This window comes from Syngnathus leptorhynchus, chromosome 2 (genome assembly GCF_054491065.1).
Source record: "Syngnathus leptorhynchus isolate UIUO chromosome 2, UIUO_Slep, whole genome shotgun sequence".
Lineage (NCBI taxonomy): Eukaryota > Metazoa > Chordata > Actinopteri > Syngnathiformes > Syngnathidae > Syngnathus > Syngnathus leptorhynchus.
The window spans coordinates 10127024-10154506 of record NC_141196.1 but is presented as its reverse complement, the minus strand read 5'-3'; the positions used below and the strand labels follow the sequence as shown (position 1 = coordinate 10154506).

General features: G+C 43.0%; 5 protein-coding genes across 7 annotated transcripts; all 5 read right to left on the bottom strand.

Annotated features, from left to right (window-relative positions):
• Positions 1–44: 44 nt before the first annotated feature.
• Positions 45–2422, bottom strand: c1qtnf2 (C1q and TNF related 2). Its single transcript, XM_085936718.1, has 3 exons — positions 2288–2422; positions 1899–2156; positions 45–1332 (listed from the first exon to the last, which is right to left on the bottom strand). Coding segments are annotated over exons 1-3 (885 nt in total). The 5' UTR covers positions 2289–2422; the 3' UTR covers positions 45–706.
• An 853-nt stretch (positions 2423–3275) lies between these two features.
• slu7 (SLU7 homolog, splicing factor) lies at positions 3276–7995 on the bottom strand. The gene is made up of 15 exons (XM_085906374.1): positions 7853–7995; positions 7534–7696; positions 7139–7292; positions 6988–7068; positions 6734–6898; positions 6072–6137; positions 5862–5993; positions 5691–5788; positions 5518–5585; positions 5248–5387; positions 4729–4890; positions 4551–4652; positions 4382–4459; positions 3800–3940; positions 3276–3730 (listed from the first exon to the last, which is right to left on the bottom strand). Exons 2-15 carry the CDS (start codon positions 7686–7688, stop codon positions 3551–3553), a joined length of 1722 nt encoding a protein of 573 aa, XP_085762500.1. The 5' UTR covers positions 7689–7696; positions 7853–7995; the 3' UTR covers positions 3276–3550.
• Positions 7996–8226: 231 nt separating this feature from the next.
• On the bottom strand, positions 8227–22897 carry LOC147060671 (histone-lysine N-methyltransferase, H3 lysine-36 specific-like). Of its 3 annotated transcripts, none has more exons than XM_085936676.1 (24): positions 22468–22897; positions 21583–21736; positions 19759–20516; positions 18246–18387; positions 17989–18161; positions 16229–17825; positions 16027–16151; positions 14983–15211; positions 14817–14908; positions 14247–14339; positions 14018–14176; positions 13844–13936; positions 13528–13651; positions 13247–13447; positions 12730–12909; positions 12382–12538; positions 11977–12182; positions 11791–11903; positions 11453–11722; positions 11248–11364; positions 10553–10694; positions 10386–10492; positions 9899–10097; positions 8227–9431 (listed from the first exon to the last, which is right to left on the bottom strand). In XM_085936676.1, the coding sequence occupies exons 3-24, from the start codon at positions 20497–20499 to the stop codon at positions 8692–8694; spliced, it is 6000 nt and encodes a 1999-aa protein (XP_085792802.1). In that variant the 5' UTR covers positions 20500–20516; positions 21583–21736; positions 22468–22897; the 3' UTR covers positions 8227–8691. The 3 variants fall into 3 exon arrangements, with proteins under 3 accessions (XP_085792802.1, XP_085792811.1, XP_085792821.1); XM_085936685.1 differs by lacking the exon at positions 22468–22897 and adding an exon at positions 22298–22445; XM_085936695.1 differs by lacking the exon at positions 22468–22897 and adding an exon at positions 22355–22423.
• A 150-nt stretch (positions 22898–23047) lies between these two features.
• LOC147060670 (uncharacterized) lies at positions 23048–24660 on the bottom strand. The gene is made up of 2 exons (XM_085936731.1): positions 24461–24660; positions 23048–24285 (listed from the first exon to the last, which is right to left on the bottom strand). Exon 2 carries the CDS (start codon positions 24280–24282, stop codon positions 23614–23616), a length of 669 nt encoding a protein of 222 aa, XP_085792857.1. The 5' UTR covers positions 24283–24285; positions 24461–24660; the 3' UTR covers positions 23048–23613.
• Positions 24661–25073: 413 nt separating this feature from the next.
• atp5po (ATP synthase peripheral stalk subunit OSCP) lies at positions 25074–27452 on the bottom strand. Its single transcript, XM_085938245.1, has 7 exons — positions 27361–27452; positions 27035–27085; positions 26825–26935; positions 26626–26755; positions 26398–26510; positions 26223–26309; positions 25074–25341 (listed from the first exon to the last, which is right to left on the bottom strand). Exons 1-7 carry the CDS (start codon positions 27427–27429, stop codon positions 25231–25233), a joined length of 672 nt encoding a protein of 223 aa, XP_085794371.1. The 5' UTR covers positions 27430–27452; the 3' UTR covers positions 25074–25230.
• Positions 27453–27483: the final 31 nt, after the last annotated feature.

The window sequence follows — 27483 nt, the reverse complement described above, 5'->3', positions numbered from 1 at the left end:
ATCGGTCATGTCATATGGAATGAAGAGGTAGACCTATATAAACCTTAAAATTTACAAAAGTTTTATTGTGAAAATATCAGAGCTGCGAGTACTGGGGACAGGTTCAGTGTGGTAACAATCGTGAAATTTTATCATAGATGATGTGGAAATTTGGGGAACGTGAATAGTTTGATGTGTGCTAAATGAGTTTATTTTTTTTTTAAGTTGGAATGGTTTGGATCGCTAAAATCTTATGTAAAAATGTATAGAATAAAAACAAAAATTAAGAATGTTGGCTTCGAAATTTGGAAAAGTGCATGCAAACCATTCCAAAGGCTACTTCACTTTTATTCAGTTTAGTGTTTGTTTGTTTGTTTGTTTGTTTGTTTGTTTGTTTGTTTGTAGCGCCATCTGGTGTCAGTATTTGATCATTTAACCAGGGATGTTCACCCCCCCACACACAAAGGCCACAAACTAAACTGGAAAACCTAAGGCAGAGAGCCTCACATCATCTTCAAACAATCCATTACAATAGTACAAGAGGAGGTAGGCTCATTTAGATTTATCAGGAAGGGGCATTATTATTCTTAAAATGACTTAGACAAGTGAGGGCACACAAAATATATTTCTTTCCTAAAAAAAAAAAAAGTGTTGCCTTACAGGGAGATATATATATAAAAAAAAAAAAGATTGAGAAACTATCAGACTATCAACTATCAAAAAAATATCAAGCATCACCCTGTAAATTAACTTTTGTATCTGCCTGATCAGCGTAGATAAGGAAACCTGTGAAGGTGCTGTCAGTCCAGAAGGGATCAAAGAAGAGTCCATTCTGCTCCGAGTAAAAGATCTGCAACCAGACCTGGTCTAGATGCTGGAGGTGGAGGACAGTGGAACCGGACGCCACATCGTGATTTCCTGTATTTGCATCAAACGTCTTAATCTTGTACTGTCCGTTGTGCACCAGCCCGATAGCGAGATGCTTATTGGCCACAGTGATGTCGTAGGCAAAATAATAAACTCCGGGGATGGCGCAGACAAACTTGCCACTGGTCACGTTGTAGTGATTGCCCTCATTGAGCAAGATGCGGCCAAAGCGAATGGGCGTGCGTTCTTTGGGGTAACTCTTTGACACGGCCACCGAGAAAGCGGAGCGGGCGGCGGCGCCGCAATCGCAGCCTCCCGCTTCTCCTCTCTGACCGACGTCACCCTCGTCTCCTTTTTGCCCCCTTTGTCCAGACGGCCCCGGTGACCCCCGTTGGCCCTTGAGCCCCCGAGGTCCGGCCTTGCCAATGAAGCCCGCACGGCCTTTTAAGCCCGGCTTGCCTGGATTGCCGGCTCTGCTGTGATCACCTGAGGGAGAAATGAGACTGTTTTATAAATGCACACCGGGGTGAACAAGTTTATAGTTGTAAGATATTTAACTGTTAATGTTTGTAAACAACGAGCGCTGATGTGAACTGAAATGACAAAAACCTATAGGCTGTCCCGAAAGATTTAGCTAGATCTTTTTTCAATTTCCTCACTAAAAAAAAAAGAGGCTAAATCGAGATTTTGTTTGACATTTTCTAACAGGAACGGATAAAGAGTTCGGTTGGGTTGTCTTCTTTGAGTAGTTCAACAAAACATGATGGTTAGCCTGCTAGCTATAGCACACTCTTCATTTTTGCTTCGAAGGACCATTAAGTATCCTCAACCATCTTGTTAACTGTCGCCATTTTTTAAACCAACTTAATTTGTCTTGACATTAAGCATCTTCTTTTGACTGACGATTCATCACGATGTTGCAAAGAAGGCTCAAATCAAAAGTCATTTTGGATGTTTGTTTTTCCCCAGTCACACTGGCTGGTAGCTCCTTGAGCTGCATATGTGACCAAGGGCCATGCTAAATGGAAACTGGCTTCCCAATTATCAAGTACCTTCATCTCCTTTTTCTCCTTTCTCTCCATCCTGCCCATCTGGACCATCCTTCCCAGGCGCTCCTATTGGCCCCATTGCCCCAGGTGACCCAGGGGCTCCTGGATTCCCCGCAGGCCCCACCGGGCCTGGAAGGCTACAAACCAGATTAGACGAGTGGATAGTGATGTTGCGTCCTTTCTTTGCTGAGGAATAAATGGACTGGCAGAGGACCGCCGAGAGCAGACAGGTCGTCACACACACATGAAGAACAGCGGCCACTGTGGAGTCAGGAAAAGATTGAGGAAAATGTCATTTAAGACCACGCAGCTGTCCGATGCAGCTTCTAGAAACATGCTCAGACAAAGAGGAACTGAGGCCAGTTATTCTCTACAGTCGACAAGAAACTCACTAGTTGAAAATGATGATGGACTCAGTGGCTGTCTTCTGCATCAGGTAGCAATCGGTCTTTCATGCTGTTTGTCAATAGTCAAATCAGTGTATTCTTCTGGAGAAGCTCTGCAAGGAAATGTGCAACTCAGTGACTCGCACTCCATAACATCCGCCCAGCTACTCAGCGCCCCCCCCCCCAAAAAAAAACAACAAATGTTTTCACCATGATGTCATTAAATTCAAGTCAGAGAAACCGTTTTGCACGGCTGAATTATGATTTACGAGCAAGGGCTGCCTGAATGTCAAATTTATAAACCTAAAAAGTGTAGTTGAAGTTTCTTGATGTCGGAAAAACGATTCCGGATGCTTTTGTCACTGAGATATGGTCCGGCTGTTGGGGGAATGGGTGTGTTCGGTTACTACTGCATTCCCATTCAACTTAAACCATATGAACAGAAATTGTGACAGCATGTTCAGAACAAATTTTTTGAAAAATAATCAAGAATTCAAAACAAAATCTGAATATAAAACCAAACATTGAATCAAAATATTGATCACCTTTATCTTAAAAAAAAAACAGAGCCAGTTTAAAAAAATATATACATATATATTTTTTTGCTAATGGAGTATTCACTGCTGGCCCTGACGCTTTACAACAGAATGTAAACAAGACCCGAAAACGGACAAATAAAGAAATCAATAATCATTTTTGATAACCAATTAATCATTGCAATCTTAATTTGCAATTGACTAAATCTTCAGAATGTTGGTTTCTCAACAGTAAATATTTGCAGATTTATGCAAGGAGACTATCTCTGTGTCGGATCAACATAAAACATTTTGAATTTTTTATTTTAAATTAATTTGGAAAAAAAATGTATCAACGCTTTTGCTCCTTTTTCACATGACGAACCAAACCCGTAACTGAATCTGAATTCACTTATACTTGTGCATTTTGTGCACCGTCAGCATCGCATGTGAGGTTAGCTTTACAAAAAAGTAAAATATTGACCACAAAGCAATTTTATTGAGAAAAAAAATGCATGAACAAATAATTAATTTGTCTTTGTAGGCAGTCTTGTGTGACTGCAATGTATTTAAAAGGGCGGGAAAAATGTGAATTTGTCACTAATTCTCCCGTCGTACTGGAAATGTCTCATCGACTGTGGTCCTTTGTGAGACTCAACTCGAGGACATAGTGAGAGACATTGTTTCACCGAGCAACAGCTCTGGGAGAGTCCTTGGCTAAAGTTTTACGGGGGCAACAGGGACGAGGGAGAGATCACTGTCCAAGAAAGGAAGCCATGGGATCGTCGGGCCGGCAGCGTTTCATCCGGAAGGCCTCGATCTCCTCCTCGGTGGGGGCCTTCACTTCCTGCAGGCTGTGATAAGGCCTCTTCCTCTCGTCCAGCTGCATCATTGCTTCCACATTTTTCACGCGCTTGTCTTCCGCTTCCAGAGCCTGCGAGAACGAAATGGGTCAGCAAACAGTGGGAAGTGACGGGCAGTACGGCACAAGGAGGCGCTTTACCATCTTCAGCTTCTCTTTCTTTTGCTCTTCATCCTCTGAATCACTGTCGTCACTGCTGATGTGCTCCTTTTTGTTCTTGTTCTTGTTCCTGTTGTACTTCTTCTTTTTCTTTTTCTTCTCTTTCATCTTTTCTTGGTGCATCTGACGGTTGCGAGCGGTGACAAAAAGACGGATAGATTAAGAATTTGTTTCTAGGATATTGATTGCTGATCAAGGCAAAACTAAGTGCAGTACTTGCTTCACACCGTTAGAGGTGCTGTTGAGTTTGTCTGAACTACAAGTCATTTGTAAAGTAAAGAAAAATATGGCAGCTTCAAGAGAACAGTCATGGCAGGTTTTCCTGTCTCTAGTATCTCCCATTAAGTTAGCCACAAACTAACATATGTTAGTTTGGTATGTCTCTTTATCCCTCATAATTGACATTTACTGCAAAACTGACGGTGTTTAAATGTAAAATGATCTTGTTTCATGTCAGTTTTGCAGTAAATGTCAATTATGAGGGATAAAGAGACATACAAAAAGTGAAATCAATGTTACATTTCAATTAATAGCCCAGCCCTACAATGCATTAATATCTCTTACCTCCAGCAGAGTCTTGGGCTGCTCTTCCTCTTGTAGCTCATTGACACCGTCTTCAAACGGAACACACTGAGAGTTGCTCTTCAAGATTTATAAAAAAAAAAAAAAAGATGATGTGAGTTACAAGGTCAATGTGCACCGCAAAAAACCTCAAAGTGCCATAAGCGCTCACAATTCCAATGCCAGCATCTCCAGTGCAATAACTTTGTTTAACCATGGAGTGGCAGCACTTGTATCCCCAGAAGCCATCCTTCCAGTAGGAGCCCCAAATACCCTGAGGAGCAGAACAATTTGGTCAGGACAATCAGAAGCCACTCACAACCGGTTGAAGCACGCTCGGCTGTCCTTACGGTGTGATTGTTGATGAGTACGTCTTCCTCATACTTGGAGCGAGCGACGGCTTTCTCGAGTCCTTTTAGGACGGCGCCGTGACGGGAGTACTCCAAGTAATCCTCAGTTTGAGCCAACAGGAGCTCCCGAGGGGGTGCGTCCAAGTGCTCCTGGCCTCCATACTATTAAAAACACAAAGAGTTATGCGACAACATCTTCTCAAGCCATACTCTCCAAAATTTGAAACACGTGACGCAAGATGGGTGGGGAGTCATGTAATTGCGTGACAAGTTAGATCAAACAAAAAATGGCTTTTGTGTGTTTTCTGCACCCCTGCCAAAATTATCACAGCGATCAATTTCTGTAACTCAGTTGGATGCTTGTTTTCCTATTTAACTCACGCTTCTCATCCCCACCACTTCATTTTGCGCTTGTGGCTCTCTCGCAAATGTTCCATGGTGAAAACGAAGGACGCAGCAATCAATACCACTTTTATAGACTGAAAGAATCGTCGCGCTCGAAAAATACAGGCAGTGTACCTTCTCCAGAATGCTCTCCCTCTGTTGCTCTTTGAAGTCTTCTTTCTTGACCTTAAAGGAACGATGAAGCAGCTCCAACTTGGTGGGGTCAGCCTGCAGATGCACTTCCGAGCCCCTCTCGTAGGCCTCCCAGGCAAACACTAACAGGAAAATGTGTTAAATACTTCGCAGATATGCGTGCTATCGATCAATTTAACGCTCACTCTTGCAGCTTTGAATACAAATATCGCTCACGTTCTCCTGATTGTTAGCGGTTTCTTAGTGCCTTACTTTGTGTTTGAGCCATGGTGATGGTGTCACCACTATAGCGGGCAAAGTTGTCTCCAGCATATCCCACTCTGTAGGCAAAACCCAAACGGAATGTGAAGGCAAATCGACTTGAGGCAATTCAAACACACACAAACATTTTGCGGCGGGCGGGCCTTTTACTTCCAGGAACTTACTCGTCGGGGTTCATGCCAGTACTGGAGTATGGGTTTTCTCTCATTGCTCGAGTCTTTGGATCGTAGTAGGCAGAGTTTGGATCCAGGTTCCTCAAGTACTGTAGGAAACAGACATTTATATTACTGGACATGTACACGCACTATCGCACACTTTGGTCAGGCGCCTCTTACTTTAGCTGTGTCTTCCCTAATACGCAAATTCCTGACGGTGATTCGTCTCTTGGAGTCGAAATTCTGTCCGGGCATGTCGATGTCATCTGCGTATTTATCTTCATCCTCATCCTCGCTGTCATGTTCCCGTTCCTGCAGAGAAATGATGCCACATTGCTTTCCATAGTTTCGAGGTGAAGGACAAGCTCATTCAGTGTCCAAAAAGCTCACCGATTGGTCCAGCTTCCCTGATGCCAACTCATCCTGGAGCTTGTGAGCCTTCAGTGTCCTTTTGGCCTGAGAAGTGAACAGATAAGACATCATCAGATAATCATTTGGATCAAAGGTGAGTAAGTTTGTAGCCGGATGATAAAATGTGCCCACCTAATTTGACTCAAACACAGTCGCCAGGCATGGGCTGATAACACACGTTTGACGGTTTACTGCAGTTTTACAATGTCAAGGTTTTAATGACTGCTAAATCTGTCCCTCACAGGTAACAAATATTTCTTTTTTGTCTAAAGTTCTAATAAGGCAACGTCCCACTGCAATATGATCGACTCCTTGCAAAGATGATAAAATGACCTGCCTCTTTGAATTTAATGACGAGAGCCCAGGCACTTTTTGTTTTCTTCTTCTCATCTGAGCATAGAGATGCGTAGTAGTAGAAGAAGCACAACGTACACAAAGGTAGTATATTTCATTCTATTTGATCTTTTTGCTGCCTTAATTAAGGAGCTGTTAGGCCTCAAGAACAACATATGGGTCTGTTTTAAAAATAGCTCACCAGTGATGGGAGATTGTGACAGTCAGAATATAATCCCGGTTTATGCCTACATGTAGCACGCAACTGTGCTGAACTTGATTCACAGTCAATTGATAAAACTGCTTACCAGATCCACTTTGGCGTACTCCTCCACTATGCGCTGGTGTTCCTCAGGGTCGTAGCCATTCCAACGATCTCTCTTTCCGTCATAATCCAGTTTGAGTTGCACCTGCGAATGTTCATCTGGCGCAATGCCGGTGCCAGTAAACTTTGCCCCGACTTTTCTGGGTCGCTGAGAGCAGAAAGGTAATCAATGAAAAGGTCACAGTGCAACAATTTACACTCTTCTTCTTTGACTGATGGGCTGGTCAGTCATTTTACCTCCAAACAGTCTTTCTTCTTGTGTGTCATTGCACCACAGTTCTCACAGGCACCCTTGCGGAATTTAGTAGTAACATTGTTCTGTTGAAAACGTTGACATGAGTTAAGTCATTTCAAAGTCCTTTTTGTTCAGTGGTTTATTTCTTCTCACCTCTTGCACACCTCTCCTGTACCATTCTCCAATAGCAGAATAATTCTCTTGAATTTCCGTCTGTGGTCTCTGATGTTTAAGTGTGGGCCTTTTGGATGGGTCAATATACCATGGCACAGAGGAAATGTACTGCGGGATATGCGGGTTGATGTCCCTAGAAAAGTTGTGAAATAAGAAACAAGTGATGAAAATCTGGAGCAAAGGATAGTTGTAAGACTAGAAACAAAGGACACAAGCGAGTGTGTGGTTCATCGATTGCGCCCCAGGCCTCCTACATAAACAACTAACAAAACCTGAAATTACACGTGTGTGCTGTACAATTGAAAATTACTTTGAGTAAACAAACACTGCTGATAAACACACTACATGTGCAGATTTTTCTTGAGTTTACGTACTTGCCCTCCTCGTCCACCTCAGCTGGAGCGTTTCCCAGCTTTCTCTGTTCCTCGAGTTCCTTCTTTTTCCTCCAGTCCTCCCGGGTCATCTTCTTGGGCTCATCCAGGTCCACAACGCCCTCGACACCGGCCTTCCCGTCGTCTTGCTCAGCCATGATTCAACCTGCAACGCGGATGAGCCATTAAAAACATCCAGAAGTGGAGCAGAGATGTCTGCACATTGCAGTCTAAATAACGCGTGAATACGTTTGTTCATAGCTGTGTTGCAGTTGCCGAAACATTTGATATCTCTTTTATGTTTGAAAATCAAATTGATTACCTTGGCTTTATCCAGTAATTATGTCCGAATTAGATTCGTCTTTCCAAAATTCCAACACAAACGAAGCATTAGTTTACAATGTTCGCCATTTTGGGCTAAGGAAATTACGTCATAGTTTCTTCATCTGTGGTGTCCAAACGTAGTAAAAAGGAAAAGAGCGACATCTATCGGAGGCAAATTTAGATAAATTGGTAATGGCTCGTCAGTGTGTAGAATTTTGAATATTTTTCCCCATTTGTGAATAGAATTAGAAACTGTCTCGATATAACACTCATATATGGCCTTGGTCACCAATCTATTTAATATGAGTGTAAACTGAAGAAAAAAAAGTATTTAGATATTTATTTACTTATAAAATATGCTTGTCTCAGGCTTCAGTGACTACAGTGTGTTTATTTTTGCATTTGGGTCAAAACATAACATGGGAAAAAATGGCGCAAGAGCATTCCAATGACCACTCTTGTTTTTTTTTTTTCACTGAGACATTGACAAAAACAGTGACAACAAAATGCCCTTGTGATTACAGTTTTGTCAAATAAAAAAAAAAAAAAAAATCTTGTCTTTTATTTTCAAAAAATATGTCCTTAAAAAAGTCCAATGTAAACAATGTAATAGAGTGCACAACTGGAGCCAAATGCACCAGACATAAACAAACAAATATCATCAGAAGAAACTGAGTGAACGTGCCCGTTGGGTCTTAGCACCAAAACGCATCCCATCTGTCAGTGTAGCTGTTTGGGATAACAAGGCAATATTGTACCAGGGAGAAGGGAATGTTGCAGTTCTTTACAGTAGGTGACTTTAAGGGTCACTTGTCATTCATGGTCTTCCCTTCTTCCCTAGTCATCATCCTCGACGTCTTCATCGCCAGAATCTTCAACGTAATCACCCCAACTGCCATAAAAGTTTGGCTCCTCCTCCTCCTCCTCAAGGGTGCCTCCTTCGTATAGTGGCTCATCTTCCACTAACTCTATCGCTCCCATGTCATCATCTTCTTCATCCTCCTCCTCCTCCTCCTCTTCCTCGAGATCATCGTTGTCGTCATCATCATCGTCGTCATCATCATTGTCATTGTCGTCGTCCAGGTCTACCTCGACACCACACACCTCTCCTTCCTCAATTTCACCATCATCGCTCTGACCCTTGGAGGACGTCGGGCTGGAGAAAGCTTTTTCTTCAAGCTCGTCTGTGAGGCAAGACCCGCTGGAGGGGATGAAGCTTGAGGTAGACGTCTTTGTGTTTATGTACAGACGAGGAGGAAGAGGAGGAGCAGGCTTGAGAGTGCCCGGGCCAGCCCGACCGCCGTGCCAGGTGGCGGGGGAAGAATCTTCAGATCCCGAAGCTTCACGGGAAGCAGGTGGCGCAGCCGCGTTGGGCACGTATTCGCGGATCTCGCCTGGTTCCAGAGGGTCGGGCCCACAGGGGTCGTGGTCACTGCAAGACAGCTTGCCGTCCAGCTTGGAGATGAAGAGCATGCCGTCGAGATGTGCTTTGCAGAATGAGCTGGGGCACATCTCACAAAAAGAAGCTGCCTCTATACCGCAGATGTCACACTGGTGCCACGGACACTCCCATCGCCCTGGAAATTATAGGATGGTCATTTATACTTTATTTTGTAACTGAATAGATCAATATCTTCATGGAACGATATTTTGGTTTGTATTGTGGGCCCAACATTTAGGGTAAAGGATGGGCGAGTACCGATATAGATAGCAAATTCTCATGAAGGCTGCCGATATCAGTCAGTGATACTGAAGCCCCCCCCCTCCAAAGGAACTTGCCTTTATTTTAAGGTAAGCCCAACTATTAGACCAAAACATGTACAATAAATCTGATATTGTTTATCGTTATATGGATTAATTAATTATTTGTGTGGAGGATGGAAAATATACACGTTATGTGCATATAGTGCACAATTGTCTTTTGTGGTTTTATACTTTTTGACAATACAAGGCTATTTTTATTTCTCAAACCCTGGTTGATGTGAATAGCAGGAATAGTTGACGACAGCCAAGATGTTTGACGGGGTAAGAAGACCCTACTTGCCTGCAGGTCTTTTGGCCAAGTTGAGGCAATCAGCGTGGTAAACCTTAGGGCAACCGGGCTTCTTACAAGACACGATCTGGCCGCCGTCACCACAGTTGAAACATTCATCCTCCCTCTCTTTGGTCACCTCTTGCTTGGTCTTTTTCTTCATGCCCCCTCGCCTCTTCCCTTCCTTCATTTTTTCAGCTGGCGGCTGGTTCTGAACAAGAAAGATGGCAGAAAGTAGATCATGGACCTTGATGTGACATAGGGCTGTGGTTCTTTTTATATTGACACAAATGTTCAATTTTAGTTTGTTATTTTGTTTGTTTTCATGAACTATAATAACCTTGGTGTAGAGACATGATGGTTTGTGGAACACGATATTATAGTGAAGTCTTCCTTCAAGGGAGGAGTAAAGATGGCAAAAATAGTGTTGCAGCGTTAAGTCTGCAGCTACGTGTTCCTAAATCAAGGACAAGTGGTATCAGAGAATACGAATTTTTACCTTGGGTCGAACGCCAAGGAAGCCGCTGCAGTTGGGTGCTCCGCATTTACAGGCGGTTTTGCCATTGCCAAGACATTCGAGGTTGTAGTTAAAAGTCAGCTCCACACCTAAAAGGCATACCTTCTATCAGTACAGTATCGTGGAAACTCCAACAATGCAACTCAAACCTTTTGGGATGTCTTGCAGAGCAAAAAGTCCCACGCGGGTGTCGCCATTCACAGTCCATTTCTGAGTTTCACAATTTGGCTGGCAGCTGTGATTCATGAAGCGAGCCTGGTTCCCTTTGGGTCCTGCGTCGATGATTCGGTCCTGGAATTAAAAGAACAATTCAGCAATATCACACTAGAGGGATTCATGTTGTACACTGCAACTCTGTTGAAACGGATTCAATTACTGGTGCGGTTATTGTTTTTGGGAATAAAAAGCTGATGCTTTCAAATGTCTTGTTTTGATTGAACGATAAAGATAATGAGTCGTGAATGAAAACATATTGTCAACCCAAATAAATGTTTGAGCACCTCAGATTATATACAGTAAAAGCTACAAAACAAACGGACAAATAACTCGTTTTCAAATCAGACGAGTAATAACTGGTCGAATATTTAAAAAGAAAACGATATTAAAAGTGAAGACAATTTGCAATTCTAGTAATGACACGCGAATTTGATGCACAATTTGTCTTCGCGGGCCAAATAAAATGATGTGGCGGGCCGTATCTGGCCCCCGGGCCTCGAGTTTGATACCCGTGCTCTAAATGATTACTCGATTATTAAAACAGTCATCAATTAATTTGATGATCCATTCATTTGAACAACTCTAAACTGAGAAAATGGTCTTTTTATTTTCTTCTTCAGAACTTTACCTTGTCTAGTGTCAGCATGTAGAAGTTAAAGATGCCTTTTTCCTGAGCATATTTGATTCGGGCCCGACATTCTTCTTCATCTATCACCTCCCCTACATATTCACTAACAAAAGCTCCCTGTGAAGAGTCACGACATGGCATTGGTGGCAAGCGTGCCCAGAACAAACATCAACTTGTGAACTGTGGCACGACATTTTGGACCCACCTTCTTGATGTCGGACACGCTGCGTAAACCCCAGCCACGCGACAGTGTCCTAAATATCTCAACAATGGTGTACTGGCGTTTTGTGAAGGACTGGTTCTGACATCGTTCGCCCGCAGCGCAAACTTGAGGATGGCACTCATACAACAGCATACGGTTAATGCACTCGGAATCCACGCCGCACGGGTTCTCGTCCGACGCCTTGCAGTTGCAGCGCGGGATCTCCGATAGGTCAGCAGTGATGATCTGCACCTTCCCGATTGGCTTGTTAGCCTAAGAAGATTTCACTTTCATTTCAAGATTTCGTTTGCGATGAACTGCTGGCGAGAAAGAAAACCCACCTTAATATGTTTGTATGGCGGAGGTTTCTTATGAATCTTTCTGTCCTCCTGCAGCTGCCTCATTTCCTTTTCAGCCTGAAGTTCTTTGAATCGCTCTGCTGCTTCAATCAGGGCTTCAAACAAAGAAATCATTTGACAAAAAAACATCGGAGATGAATATTCAAAATGCGCAAGGGCGCAGCTTACCCTTTTTGTACACGGCGTCTGCCCCCTTGCCCATTTTCTCAATGTTGTGGGTGTCACCCTCCATGTAAGGGAACACGCGGGCTTTATAGGTCCATACAAAATCCTTGGAGCCAAAAAACTGCACCGGGAACTCCCCGACCTCGTGTTTCATCCTCAAGATGTTATTTGGGACATCTTTGGCCAGACACACTTCGGCAGGCCACCACCTACAGAGTTAGATATACATTCGAATCAGTTTAAGATAATTAAGCAAATTACACTGTCAGATACATAATACACAATTCGTTGCCCTACAGCTCATTCAAACTTGGTCGAGATGGAGTGAGCCCATTTTCCAAACGGATGCATTAACACCTGTGTATGTATATAACGTTTGAAACCTTGCATCCAAATACAGAACTTTACCTGAAGCGCCCCCATTTGACCCAGAGTATGTCCTTGATCCGTGGCCTCTTTCCCGCCTTGCAATCATTGCAGAACCAGCTGCCTTGAGGCATCTCCATATTGAGACATTCCTGATGAAAAGCAGCAGGACAGGCTTCACAGCAAAGCAGGCTGCCTCCTGAAAAATTAGAGCAAAAGCATTCAAAGCACTGAAGAACTGTTTTTTTTATCACGACTGCTTTTGATGACTTTGGTCTTTTCGCTTCTATATTTGAGGAATATTAAAAGACGAACTGCATGGACATATCCCGCTGGGCAAATCTAAGTCAATCCATAAACACTAGAGGAGACTTCAAAAAATGAAATTACCTTCCGAGCACACAAAGCACCAGCTAACATTGATGTGCTCATGGTTCTTGCAGCCTTTTCGAGGAGTGAAGTGGTTTGGACAGAGAAAGCCGTTGTTGGCCAGCACCACGCTGCCGGCTGCCACGCAGTTGTCATTAGCGTGATAAGCCACGGGGCAGCGCACACAGCGAGCCAAACGTCCTGCGCAGCCAGAACAAAAAGCCACACTTTCATGAATGGATCATCTGATTAAGGTTGGCTGGCTCCAACAACATTCATTTTATTTCACTACAAAACTCATTGCAGCTATTTTTTTTTTTTAACAATTTCACATACGAATTCAAAATACTAATATTTCACAGGATGTCTGTTTAAACTAAACACTTCAATTATTATACTTGCACACAATAGTCACATTTTATTATTGCAAGTTATTAATCCAATTCAAATCCCTCACAAAACCTCCCACGCAAAATTTGCAAACGATGGTACAGATGAATGAAATTGTCTAGTCGACACAATATATGAAGCGTCTTACCTTTGGAGCTGCAAGCATTGAGAGGATCGGCGATGTGGCACGACAGACAAACGTGTAAAGGGCAGCGGAAGCTTTTGTTATGTCGCTGCGTGGCCGAGAAGGCCATGATGCAGTCGGTGTGATAGAACTTTCCACACAGTGGGATTATGCATCGCTTCACGCCATTGCCAGACTTCTTACACACAAAGCACGTATGAATGCCTGAAATAGCCGCAAAGGAATAATTTGCATTTAGTTTATTGATGGCAACACAAGCCATCGTAGACGGCAGTGTCACTCACCGGAGGTGCATTGCTGGCAGTGAAACTTTCCTTTGGGTGGCGCGGACAAACCAATACACTGAGGGTGAAAGGCTCCATAACAGTGGCCGTCACAAACCAGGACGTCTCCTGTTCTCTCACAAATCTACATCCAAACATCATAAAACCCACACTTGTAAGATGCTAAGAATGTTACAAAAAAAAAAAACATTTCAATCCACATCCTGTTTTTTTTTTTTTATTCTATCATAATCGTGTCCGGGGGGAGCACAATTCTGTTTCTGAAGACAAACAAATTGTGAGGTGGACAAGAGGTTAATAGAGTTTTCCATCTTACCTGGCAGATGTTCTCCTTCAAGGAAGTAGCACCTATTTTCACTTTAACATCCATTTGGGAAGATGGGCTGTCCAACAAATTGGCATCAAGCACCTGCAAAAATCAAGAAAGAACATTCATCTTTGCTACATAACTCTCAAACTGAAACTGAGGAAAGGCCATAATGTGATCCACCTCAGATTTTGGAGTGTCAGCATCTTCCATGCTGCAGGGCATCAACGTGGCCTTTTGCTCAGGGGACTTGGTCGGAGTGACAAACTTGACATCTTCAGCCTCAAAGGGGGGAGTGGTAGCAACAGGGACGAAAGATTTCTCTCTCTTTACTGGTGCGAGCTGGAAAGAATTTTTTCAAGATGAATTTATCATCACAACAATCTTGGTAGTTGTTGAACCGAACACTAACCATATGTTCCTTATGTTTGAGCTTCTGAGGTATCACAGTTTGCTTAACCAACACTTTTGCTTCGGGGATAACGTTTAGAGGATTTTTTGGCTCCTGTGTGAAAATAGAGCAACATTTAAAAAGGATTGCACAATCAGAACAGAAATTCCAAGAAAGGTCCTGGCCATAAAAAAAGTAATCGATTCAATATTGTTTTCCTCTGTGTATGACACGACTTATTGTTCAAGAGTTAGTTAGGCTTGTCGGCTTCTGTTGATTTAATGACTAGATTTTATGTTGTACTGGTTGTTCCCAAGTCTGAACTTGGTCATTTACGTGTGGCCTCAAAATACAGTAAACTCCCTGTAAGAGATCCAATGCCAGCCACGTGCAAAAAAAAAAAAAGAAAAAAAAAGTACACATACAAAATACATACAGCACTTGGGATTCAATGTCTGGATTCTTAAAAGACATAAAAATACATCTCTGGGAATGAAAGAGTTCAAAATGATCAATCTCAACAGAAAAATACTGTGACAAAAAAATGTTCAGTCCAGTAGTGGCTTAGTAGTAGTAGTAGTAGCCACTTACCTCTTTCTTTGGAAGGGCCGACAATTCATCAAAGTTACAATCCAAAACTTTATATGACAGTTTTCGAGGCCTTTTTCTTTCCGCTGTGGGATCTGTAACCAGGAGCAAAATGATCATCATGTAATATCCAGGAAGGACACACGGGATTATTCAGACATTAAAATACCAGATTTTAAAGGTTGATCATCATCTTCTGTGACCATGCCTTGAGGGGGCTGAGTTGGTGCTGGGGAGGTGGGGGGCTGTTCACGGGGGTATAGATCCTGAGAGTGACTATGCGCCTCTGAAACCAGCGACGTAGGGGGTGCTACGGAGACCGACGGTGACCCAAGTGTTTCCGATGGGATGCTGAGATCCAGGACCGGCGACACAGTTTCACTGGTGTCACTAAGAGTCTGAGAGGTACAAATAGCATCAAGATCAAAATGCTCTTTGATATTTAACTACCTCAAACAACACAGAGAAAACAAGACCACATCCTTGGAAATGCGACCATTGCAAGTACCTTGTGTGATTGATGGAAGTGATTGTCAAGTTAAATCTACTACAGTGTCGAGAGGATTTGCACAATATTAGTTTAAACAATGGCTCAAAACAATTACTCGATTATTATAACGGGTGTTGATTCAATAATCGATTACGTGGTTAATTTTTGATTTTATACAATTCCTTCATTGATGTTGATGAATTTTGGACAAATGCTTGCATTAAAGTAGGATGCTTGAGTTTAGACCAAGGGTGTCAAATTTACACTTACACAACAAACTGATGGACAACTAGTTTTCAAAACAGAGACTAATCAAAACTGTTTAAATATTGAAAAAAATATGAATGGCAATAAAAATCGCTAGCAATATCTCTTTTTTTTTTTTTTAAATTAAAACAATTTGTTATTTTAGTATTGACATGAATTCGATGCACAATTTGTCTTTACGGGCCTCATACAATGATGTGGCGGGCATTGTCTGGCCCCTGGGCCTTGGGTTTGACACCGGTGCTTTAGCCTGTAGACCTGGAATATTCTAAGCAGAGCAGCAACTGTTCTGGCTGTTTTACGCTTTAGAATTAGTTTCTTTTTTTTTCCAGAGAGATTTACAAATCAATCCATTGATAGTTCTAGAAAATGCCTTCAGAATAAAAATGAATGCACCTGAGGAAGGTGAGTGAGTTGATTGTGATGTACTGTATGCAAGTGCAATGAGTATATTACCGTATCGGCTGAGTCTAAGATGTGTTTGGTGTATTTCCTTTTTGGGGCGAATATTTGTTCATATTCCTCTATCGATTCCAGGAGTCTTTTAGTTGGTTTCCGGAGACGTTTGTTTTCTGAATGACCTGCGTGAACACACAAAAAGCCTCTTGGAGTCATTTTGAACAAACCAAGCAGTAGCGACCGACGGGGCTCGTCTTACGGGCTGCACTGCTTTCCTCGGAGAACGAGTTATTGTCATCTGGAGACGCTCTCATTGGGTAAGAGCCGTTGGTCTCGCTCTCCTCGATCATTTGCCAGCGCTTTTTTGGGGCAATGGGAGATTCGGAACGCTTGTCGAGATAGTTGGCAGCAGGTTCGCAGGGAATGGGATGATCAGATTGGGCTAAATCGCCGTGGCCAGTGACAAATTCCCTGCCGAAAGCCAAATCGGCCATGTTGGAGGAAAGGCCAGGTAAGGAAGGTTTCAGTTTGGCTGGAAGTCGTTGTTTTCGCCGTTGTTTGTCAGAGTGCTCAATCAAACAGTGGTCGGTGTCTTCTGACACGATAGCTTTAGTCCTCCACTTGGTTTTCACTCTGGAGAACGTTCTCGATGGTTCAACCTCTGTTTGAATTTCTTGAGACCCTCTCAATGGATCGCCAAAGGAAGGAGAAGGAATGACTAAGGGCTCCTCCTTGATCAGCAGCGGTGACGGTGGGATAAGCAGAGGCGTCCCCTCCTTGGCTCTCGTGTCATGAATGTCTTTGAGGAGCATGAGGAAGGTACTGAATTTATAATTAGAGTCAGGCCGAAACGTGGCCACCTGGGAGTCGCTATTCTCGCCAACAAGAGACTTAAACGTGACTTCCTTCACATCCAGGAAAGCATCCATGGGACACAGTGATGAAGAGGGGCAGTGGGAGGAAGATGATGAGCTAACAGGGCTAACATTCTCCGTCTTGATTTGAACAGGATCCGCAAAGGAATCCTTTTGGTCCACACGAGGAGAATTTATGAAGGTGCCAACACTGTTTGTTTTCTTGGCAGGCTTCCTCGCACGCTTCTTTGGAGTGCTGTGATCTACACGGGATGACGCATCGGTGATTGATTCCCAACAAGGAGACGTTTCGGTTTTTAATGGAACGTTGTTATCACTTGATTCATCCGGACGATAATCATCAGAGTGGGTCGAGATTTGGCTTGCGGCCATCGGACTGTGAGAACTTTCCTCATCGTCCCTTGATCTCTGATTGGTACAGTCCAAAAAGGTGCTGGCAGAATGATGTGAATCAGCAGAATGCTGGACTGTTTCAGTGAATACTGTTTTTACTTGTGTGAAGGGCTTTTCAAGTTCTCGTACTGGAGACATTGTTAACTCTTCTGAACAATGTAATATAGGAAGTGTTTGCAGATCCACATATAGTGAGTCTTCTGGTTCTTTTTTCAGTGCCTGGCTCGTTGCACGAAGGTCCGGCGTGTCGGTGGTGACCGATGATCCCGCCGAACCACTGATAATGTGCCCAAATATGTCTGACAGACATTTCTTTTTCTTTTTGTACGTTTTGCTGTGATTGGACAGAGATCCTGCTGGGTTTTTGATTACGTGTTGCTCGATCCTACCGGTAAGAGTATCAGGCGTTGCGAGTTGACAAGCATCTTCGTAAAAAGTGGGGGTCTCCTGATCGGGGACGTGTTGTACGGACTCCTCTCCGTTGAGAGACGCTGCGGGCAAACACTTGGCATTCTGTTGCCGTGCAGAGAACATATGTTCGGCTTCCCTTACACTGACCGCCCATGCAGACTGCAAACTTTTGGGTACCTGCAGAAAAAAAGCGACTCAAGATGAAAATTGCCACACACAAAAAAAAAAGAAAAACAGGAAAGGGAAAGAGAGGCCTCAAGTTTTCTTTTTCCCAAATAGGCAGCTTGGATATATTGAATTCTCATATTTGTTGTTACACAAACTGTAAACTGTAATTTACCGTGTACTTGTAATCTTTCTCCTTCTGCTTCCCTCTAGGTCTGAGCATGGGCAGGTCATCAAACTGATAGCCGCCTTTGAAAGGAAAAATGGCGTTCCCCGGGACCCAGGCGCACTCCACCATCTCGCCAATCGTCTTCAGGAAGTACATGCGACAAGGGCGCGGACTGGGCACTTGAACATAACAAATCAAACGACGATCACGTTAAAGATTACCGTCAGGTTAATCGCTGTCGGGTAGTGTGACAGAAAGCTTACGTTTCATCTTGGTGTGGAGGCCCAACTGAGGGTCGCAGAGAACTCGGCAGGGCCACCAGGGCCGCCTGTTGAACTTTGCCCACACCAACTCGCCTTCCACATGTTGCACTGATGGAGGAGCCCTTGTTTTTGGACACTTGGACTGAGAGAGAGAGAGAGAGAATGAAACCTTTTCAAATACATTTATCAAACATGTCGATTGTCCGGAACACGTTTAAAGGGAAATCTCATACTTTGTCTTTTAGAATTGAAATATATCTTTTGTAAATCCAGTTTGAGAACTTTTTGTACTCGTGACTAAAAGCTCTTTTTAGTCTTTAGGCTTCCATATTCATCCAAGCTTATTTCTATCTAAATCACTACAGTTGTCTTTATTTAGAAAGACTTTGTGTGTTGTCTGTTTACCTGCTATTGCTTTGGATTGATGTTGCTAAGTCATCACAAAGATGCACAGTTGAACAAGCTTATGTCGTGGATATGTCTGTGTAAGACGTTAGTAAAAATAGACCACGTAAGTTGGGAGGCCTGATTAAATTAGACGGGTCAGAGGCCAGGAACCACTGAGAGGCCTGCACTGGTGCCAAAACGGACACCGGCACAATTGGCAGAGTACCATTGTCTGAGTTGCCTGGACTTGGTCTTAATTTTCCCACCTAAGACAGTTTCCTCAAACGAATGAGATCCAAAATTAGATGTATCCTTGAGGTGACCAAAATATGTTCAATAATATGATGGAATGCAGTTCCACACCACTGTATATTAATTTCTATGTCTGAAAACTAAACAGTCAGTATTAGTTATGATTCTGTGTTGAGGTTTAAACGGGATAGGCCCCATTAGCTTGGGATAAAAATGCAGTTAAAACTTTTTCCATCCATACAATTCCTGCTCAGGCTCAGAGAAAATATTGACAAATTATCTGTCAATCACAAAACTGACAAAGAGGCAAACAACCACAAACAACTGTCATAATTCGAAACCCACCATGCCACCTACCGATATATTTTCCAAATGACAGAAATACTTGGAATTTGTATAAAACGACAACCCCAATGTACTGCCCAGTTTCAATTTAACACCAAGTATTTTTTTGGGCAGCTGTAAATTTCAAGTGACACATACGGCTGTTTACATTGACAGGACAAATAAAATAACCTGCATGCATAGAAGGCCAAATTGCATTGACCACAAATATTGAGGTTTTAAAAAAAGGTTTATAGTTGGCCAGGGCTGACTCCTGCCCTCAAAGTTTGAAATATGGCTAACCTCCATATCACTCTACTGTCTGTGTCTGCAATCACTTTACTATGTCAAGATTTAACACACACCTAATGTACCATAGACCCATCTCTACTTCTAAAATCAAACTCCTTTTTGTTTATCACGTGTGCCATACAGACTTAGAGACAGAGTGCCTAAAAAATATCTGGCGTTGTACAATCCCAAAACACCGAGACAAAGCTTTGGTTTTCCTGATGTGCCAAACAAAGAATCTGCAGTGTTTGCAACTCACATCAGAGTTGCCGCCGGATGGTGAAATTAGCCTAGGCTCAGTAGCGGCAAGTTCTTCATCACTTTCCAGTTCCTCGTCCACGCTCCACCCGTCCCTCATGGTGATGTCTGGCAGTGCGCTGGGGCTCAGCATGGGGTTGAGTTCCGAGATAGTTTTAGACATCAGGTTAAAAACGGTAGGTTTGTATGTCCTCTGGTCTGAGCCTGAAATGTTTGAGGCTGGAGAGCCGGTAACAGCGTGCTCCCAAGTCTGGTGATAAGGGTCGAAGGCCTCGTTCCGTTTGTACACAACATGATCGTGTTGTTTCTGCTTTGTGTCACCGCTGTCAAACAATGAAGTGCCAAAATGCAGGTAGCCGTTTGAGATGGGAGAACAACAGTCTTGGCTGTCCGGACTGTGTGGAGGGAAGCCATTCCTGTTGAAGGGCGGCAGAGATTCAAATGATGTGTTGCACGGCGAGGGAGGCAAAAGGACAGACGGTGGCTCAAACTCCTCATCGTTCCCGACTGGGCTTGAAGGGTGCAGGCGATTCCTCGCGTGGAGGTCAACCTTCTTGACCACAGCGCTGAAGTCATGCAGCGGGCCGTAACAGTCGGACGCTGAAGGCTGCTCCGACCCGCGCTTCGCCGTGCCGCACTGGCTTCTATAGGAGGCGTCCAAGAAGCCATTGCGGGGTCTCGGCTCCGGCTGGCTGCTGGAGCCAAACGCTGAGCGGAAAGCCGGTCTGTATGACTGACTCATGTTGTCATGGCTCGCCCCTGTCAAGGAAAGGAAAGATGCTGAGCAACAGTAAGAGCAGTAAGAGTAAAATCATCTGAATTATTATGCTAGAAAAATATCATTTGGCATTAATTATGGTTTGGGCTGCATCCGAAGAACCTGGTAAAAGCCGTTTTGTTTCAATTGGATCACCCCCCGCCTATAGTAATGGTATATTTGATCTAGAACCCTAATTGCACTGTAAACGTGTCATTTTAGAGCCTAAGCATGTGTTTAGCATGCAAAATAAACACAGTCCTGGTACATTAAGTTACCATTTGGAGGTTCATTTTTGAGAAATGTGCATAATGTAATACAAAAATCACACTAGGTATCAAATTGGATCATGTATGGATCATCAGGTACTTGGTGTGGGGGGGGGGGGGGGTGCTGATACTTAATTTTGAAATATCAAAAGTAGTAGTGGTTTCTGTACACAGTATCAGTAAGTAATCAAAGCGTGAGCACTCATACGGGTATCGCCTGAAACAGTAGCATCAAATATCCTTACCCAAAAGCATTCATGTTAGGTTGATTCAAATTGTACATAAGTATTGAGCTATTGGTGCCCTGCGATTGGTTGGCAACCAGTTTGGGGGTGTACCCGCCTCCTGTCCAAAATCATCTAGTATAGGTTCCACTCACACATGTGCCACCCTAATAAGAAAGAGCAAAGTACTAAAATGTATATTGTTAAATAATAATGAATGTGTTTATCCATAGCTGCCAGAGGACTTGCTATTGAATTGGAAAGTATGATTTGGAGAAAACTTGTCATCGCATGGCTTCGATACAGGAGGTGGGTCACAACAAAACCTAACTTGAGCGTGACAAATTTCATTCATAAAAAAAAAAAAATCCAACACAACAAAGCTACTTGGACTGACTGCTGGGGGCCATTGCTATGGCGGAGGAGTCAATGGAGGAGGCTGTGCAGGAAGAGGAGGTGGTGACACTGAACCAGCACACAAACACATAGACAGGAAGACAGACAAGGCAAGCTACAAACAACCCAGAAAAAAAAGAAAAAAAATCAAGCACGCGTGGAAGGCGAGAAAAACTCACCATGTGCTGGTCGGTCACTGTGAAACCAACAGCGGATGCGTGATTATGAGGCAAAAAAGCAAGTGTTAATGCGCAGATGTGCACAATCCCAGCAGCGGCTCCTCGAGTAGGCCGAGGCAAGGCGCTCATTCTCTGCGCCGGCCCTCTCCGCGAACTGCCACAGTAGAAACACAAAGTAGCACTTCTGAGAAACACAAAGCGAGCTCCATAACGACCGGCTCGTCTCAGCGAGCCAACGGCGGTCTCCCCTCTGGCACTCCTGCTAGCTTATTGACTACATGATCGCGCCTGGTTGGCCTCCGGTTTGTGTTAAAACAAGCCCAGAGAGCGAGCGAGTGTGTTGGTGAGCTGCAGCCAATCGGCACCGCCACCCAACCCCCCAGTCAGTCAGTCAGTCTGCCTGCTTGCTTGCAGCACAGGCCGTGACACCCAATTCTCCCGAAGCGCGCACGCCCGCATACGGTTGCCTCGCGCACGCGCAACAAGGTTAACTATTCAGACAAAATCCGTACGAGTCAATAAATCCTCCAATGGCCATTTAACTCAACGCGTGTTCGCAAAGCGGAGGGGCCCGTGCGAGTGGAATAAAGTACAATAGTGCAAAAAACAGCGGCGGCCATGTTGCTTGCTCTGCCCATCGGTATAAGGAGCGAGGCCGCTTGGGCAAAACAAAACAAAAAAACAAAGCGACAAAGAAACGACAGGAAACACTCACAAAGTAAAAATGTTTAGGCCGATAAAAGTATTCGCTTTTCAGCTTGTCTTCACGCACCGGCCGGTGGACGACGCTTCCAACTTTGCAGTACAAAAGGCTGCGGGCCACAGGATGAGACAAAAGACAGCCTCGGCTGCTGTTCACGCAGTGTTGGCAGCTAATGTACTTACCTCGTATTACAATTGAGCTTTTACACCCCAAAGCGGGCAATTTTAGTCAAGTTTTAGTTGAAAGATCATCTGGGGAACACAAGAACTTGTTCCCTCTCCTTGCTGTAGCACCGTTTAAAAACACGCAGTTTCACCCTTTATTAAATTCTTTTTCACCTCAAGCCAAGCGCAGCGTGCTACTACAATTGTTTCGCCAATTAATTTAACGTAACGTTAACATTTGCGTCATTTTACAGGTTAATCGTTCTATTAAAAGACGGGGGGCCTCTGGTGTACGCAGACGGAATCACACCTTTTATTTAACAATAAGCCATGAGCAAAAAAACATTTTATTTGGATTTTTTTTCCCCCAACAAACTGGAACAACATGCAGTGGATTTGTAAGTAATATGGTTACAAGACATAGTGAAAAGTACGTGGGGGTGTTTTAACACCGTCAGTCAGACAAACATGGTAACAATGGCGTTCCCAACACAATGTATTAAAACCAATCAGAAATATCCAACTTTACTTGGTCCCAAAATTATTTACTACTAACGATGTCACTAATGTCACTATCTATGACATCGACATCTAATGATAGCGAAAGCAATTAAATGCTCTTTGACAAAATAGCAGTAGTTTAATAAAAAAAAAAAAAAAAAAAAAAACAATCAACCATTGTGCCATTTTTGTTTGGTGGTTTTCAGGGATATTTTTTCCCATGTAAAACAAAAGCTTTGGTTCAACAAAGGTTGGGAATGCTGGTTTATGATACTGTACATGCATCATAAACAACACTATTTAACACTTGAACCGGCTGTACCAAAAATCTGGAATTGACCAGAAAACAAGCAAGAATATTTCAAGAAGTGGATAACACATTTACAGAAGTTCAGATGGTGTTGTTGTGATTGGCTGTTTATCACAAAATACTTATCTAGAAAATTGTACAAGATACTGGTTCTATGTGTTCAAGGAGGGATCACATTATGACAAAAGACTCAATTTCTTACCACCGAAATGATAACATGCAAACTTCCCTGCCAAGTGCATCTTGGTAAAAGGGAAGTTGTTGATGTAGCTAAGCCTATACATTGAAATAGAGTCAAGAAGTTGAGTGCTTGGCTGTCATCTTTTTTTTTTTTTTTCTTCTGCGCTCTGATGTTATGAACCGGTTTCATCGACTTTCACGAGAGGCTCGCACAAGTTTCTCTTCTCCATCATGGCATAGGCAAGCAATGGAAGATCACAGGTGGTGAAGTCCAATTTGCTCGGACTAAAGTCGAGTTTCTTGGGAGCATCACTACCACTTTGCTGCTCCTTGAGCCTCGCCGGACTCTTGACACTACCGGGGGGCCTGCCGGGGCTCACCTTATAGCCGGCTGCTTTGGTGGTACCGAGGGGTCTCCCGGGACTGGTTTTAAAACCAGCAGCTCTTGTGGTCCCACGTGGACGTCCAGTACTTGTGCGGTAACCAGCTAACTTGGTGGTCCCCAGTGGTCTGCCTCTCCTTCCAGACTTCACTTTGCCTGTATTTTTTTTGGTGCTATCAGGCCCTGCAACCGCTCCACTATTGACTGTTGTTAGTGGCAGAGGCTGAAAAATATTCTGGGTCTGCTGTGTCGGACCCGCCATCACCTTGTGCATGTTCTGTGGCAAAGGAGCCAGGCCTGTGAATGACAGGTGCAAGCCGGAGTTTGTGGGGGAGCATGGGTAGAACTTGTGAGATTGGAGGCTGCATAAATCAAAACGGCTTGACGGATGGCAGTCTTCTGCAGGTCCACTCATACAGAAATCACTGTTGCTGCTGCTACAGGTCACTTGATGCATCATTTTCTGTTGGGGGGGGGGCACACCAAAATAACACTAACTCATGTTAATCACGCAACCATATAAGTAAAATGAATTTGATCGCTGCGCACATTTAATCTCGACTAGTCAATGAAGCGTAGCATGCAAGTAACGAAGTTGAAAAAAAACGCTAACCTAGATTGGGGGGGGCCTCACTTACCTCAGACTTGGGATGACAGACGACCAAATGTTAATATTGTGTCGTTAACAATGGTCATGTCTGTAAAGTACGACTTGGTGTCCGAAAATAAAATGGAGTGGTTTCATCTTTTGATTAATCCTTCAGACAGTAGGCGAGATGAGACAGGAAGCCATTTTTTCCTGAAAAAAAAACATGTAGCAAGATGGAATCACTGCGCATGCGTGGATTTAACGATGTCGTACTTCCGGGAAAAACGTCATATGTTGGAGAATGAAACGTCGACATGAACAAGTAGAATGCCAATCCAAGCAGTAATATTTTTGTTTCTTTTAAATTAAACAGGGCTAACATTTTGAAGTCAAAATTTATGCCGCGTTTAAATGAGTTTGCTGAGCTGAAAACTGAACAAGACAAAGAAAACGTGGTCAAGTGGCCTTCAATAAGATTGAGTCATCCCCCCCAACACAACCACGATCAAATACGACAGTAAATAATTTTGTTCATACACCACCAATGCCTATGTCTAGTAATGTCTGAATTAGTACTAGTTCTACTGGATCTCATATGATTTGCGTCATGTCACCAGTCTGTGGACTAAGAATTGAAACATACACACACACACACAGAAATATATTATTGGGAAGTTTTATTGACATCCAAATGAATTTCAGTACAGACACTGATTTCTGGCGCAACTGCAATGCCAAACAGTTCACAATTTACATGTATCAGCACTCGTTCACTTGATGGTTATTTCTAAAACAGATGCAAGGTGAAGTCCACGGGACTTAGGAGTCTCTCATGATCTTGGTCAGTTTCTGAATCTTTGTCTTTGTGGACATGTCCACGTACTTGTCCCCGATACTGACGATCATGCCGCCCAAGATTGAAGGATCGGACTGGAAAGAAGAGAACATTTTAAGTCACATTTTCTTATTCTCACTGCACAATCCTGGTGGTACAGTTCGATTATACTGCACACAGTTACAATAAATGGAGAGTTAAAAGGTTTTAATGGAAATATATATATATTTTTTAAATGGTAGATGACATTGTTATGTATTCGTAGTAAGTAGAGAATACAGTAGACCCTCATATTCTCAGTTCAGAATTTGCAAATTCACACATTCCTTGGTTATTCGCAGGAAAAAACACCTATTAATGGGTTCCTGAATTGTGGCCTGCACAAAAGTCTGGTCAAAAAACTGGTTGTCACTATCCTTTCTGAAATTAAGTTACTTCTTCTTAAGGACTGATTAATGCTGATAAATAGGGATACCACTTTTATATGCAGTTCTGAAATAAACGTCTGAAAATTGCCTTCAATTATATGTTAATACATGAAGACACTGGTTATGTGAATGATTTCCCACAATAAACAATAATGATTTAACATGGTGGGGAAATTAAGTGTGAATGTGGTACATTTTTATCTATAAATCTTAGCAAATATCAGTTTTCAAATGATCATTTCACTATTTTTAGCACAGGTCCATGGCTCCTCTTGTAGTCTACCCATGTTAGTTTACTGTATTGTAGAGTATCTTTAATTGAGACAACAAATTGTTACTGTCAGACAAACAGCCTTTTATGTTGTCTTCATTCTTTTTACTGTACAAGCTACTAGAACCAGAATTTCCCTAAAGAAGTAATCCCAAGGGATGAATAAAGTTGGGTCTCAAAACCCATGTCTGCTTTGGCCCGGATAGTTTATGATACAGTACCATTGATCACAAAACAGGATGGAAGGAAAATGAATTGTTGATTAAAATTGTAGTACCTTGGTTTCCAGCTTGATCGTTTCACCCTTCTGGAGAAATCCATTAAGTGCGGTTTTCAGTTCGGTGAGATTGGTTGGATCCAAAGGCTGAAATGATTATATATTAATGAGGTATGTTTGGCTACAATAAATACTTGTTGACAACATGATAAGCAAAAGCATTTGTGCAACCTACCTGAGCAGTAGTTACTGAGCAGATCACCTCTCCACGATGTGCACTCATCATCTTCCCAAAAGCAGTGATGACATCACCGGTTAGAGTAAGACGACCATTGTCAGACAGAACATCTGCAGAAACAAGTACATTTTAGTCAAAGCTATAGAGACAAAAAAAAAAAAGGCCTGAATGCTACACTGTACTTTGATGTTGTATTTCTCACAAAAGATTCAAGTGGCAACTCACTGATGAGGTTTGTTGTGATAGGGGAGACTTTTGCCTTTGCAAGGGCATCATGGAAGGTCTTCTGCTTGAGGCTGCGCTTCACGTGAGGGTTCATGACAATACTTGAAATTTTGGGGTCCTTGATGAGGGCCTGTTGGGAAAAGCAGCCTTTAAGCAGATCAATCTTTCAAATATGCTTGGATTTATAAAACCCTCTTACGTTCAGTTTGCCCAGCTCCTGCTCCACTTGGTCCAGTTTTTTCTGCTTACTGGCAGCAGAAAACAGAGCAGTGGCATAGCGACCTTCCACTCCATAAACCTGGATGGGTGGCTTAAGGAGGAGAATTCAAGAGGAGATTAAAAAAAAAAAAAATGAAATACCACAAAGTTCTTTCATATAAGCGGTCGGCATGTTGTCATTAATATTTACCTTCATCAGTTTGGCTGCAGGCCTAATGGCTGATGTGCTAAACTGGCGAGCCTGCGCGAAAACAAGTAGCAAAATTCTAACATCAACGATGCCACGAACATGAGTGTATACAGAGTATCACACATACTGTCTAGTGCAGCTAACGCGTAGGCTAGCACTTTAGCAGTCATTCAAGTGCAAAGCGTCGGCTAAATTATTTGACACTTAAAATCAACAGTGCGTCTCCACTAAATTTATAGTGCATTAGAATAACATATAAATACACGAATACCGAGTTTGAGCTATTGTAAACTCAATCAATTGTGTAAAATCATTGAACGTCTTACCTGCTGTCCTAGCACGAGTGCTGCCATTTTCTCCTCCAGCTGTCCGAACTGGAAGCAAGGACTGCGCATGTGCAGTGAAGACGTCGTGTTTATCCATGGGGGTTGTAGTCCTTTAAATCGAGT

Bases quoted from the DNA above. Each gene is read 5' to 3' on its own strand.
- c1qtnf2 (XM_085936718.1), bottom strand. The intron at 1,333-1,898 runs GTACTTGATAAT...TTTCTCCCTCAG, and splicing joins AGGAGAAAAAGGAGATGAAG to GTGATCACAGCAGAGCCGGC.
- slu7 (XM_085906374.1), bottom strand. From the start codon at position 7,688: ATGGCTGAGCAAGACGACGGGAAGGCCGGTGTCGAGGGCGTTGTGGAC. The intron at 5,789-5,861 runs GTAAGAGGCGCC...TGTTTCCTACAG, and splicing joins TTAGGGAAGACACAGCTAAA to TACTTGAGGAACCTGGATCC. The intron at 3,731-3,799 runs GTAAAGCGCCTC...TCGTTCTCGCAG, and splicing joins AGAAAGAGAAGCTGAAGATG to GCTCTGGAAGCGGAAGACAA.
- LOC147060671 (XM_085936676.1), bottom strand. From the start codon at position 20,499: ATGAGTCAGTCATACAGACCGGCTTTCCGCTCAGCGTTTGGCTCCAGC. The intron at 13,937-14,017 runs GTGGATCACATT...TGATTTTTGCAG, and splicing joins CTGACACTCCAAAATCTGAG to GTGCTTGATGCCAATTTGTT. The intron at 10,493-10,552 runs GTTTGAGTTGCA...TATGCCTTTTAG, and splicing joins TCTGCAAGACATCCCAAAAG to GTGTGGAGCTGACTTTTAAC.
- LOC147060670 (XM_085936731.1), bottom strand. From the start codon at position 24,282: ATGATGCATCAAGTGACCTGTAGCAGCAGCAACAGTGATTTCTGTATG.
- atp5po (XM_085938245.1), bottom strand. From the start codon at position 27,429: ATGCGCAGTCCTTGCTTCCAGTTCGGACAGCTGGAGGAGAAAATGGCA. The intron at 26,936-27,034 runs GTAAATATTAAT...CTCCTCCTTAAG, and splicing joins CTGCAGCCAAACTGATGAAG to CCACCCATCCAGGTTTATGG. The intron at 26,310-26,397 runs GTAGGTTGCACA...TAATCATTTCAG, and splicing joins GCTCAGTAACTACTGCTCAG to CCTTTGGATCCAACCAATCT.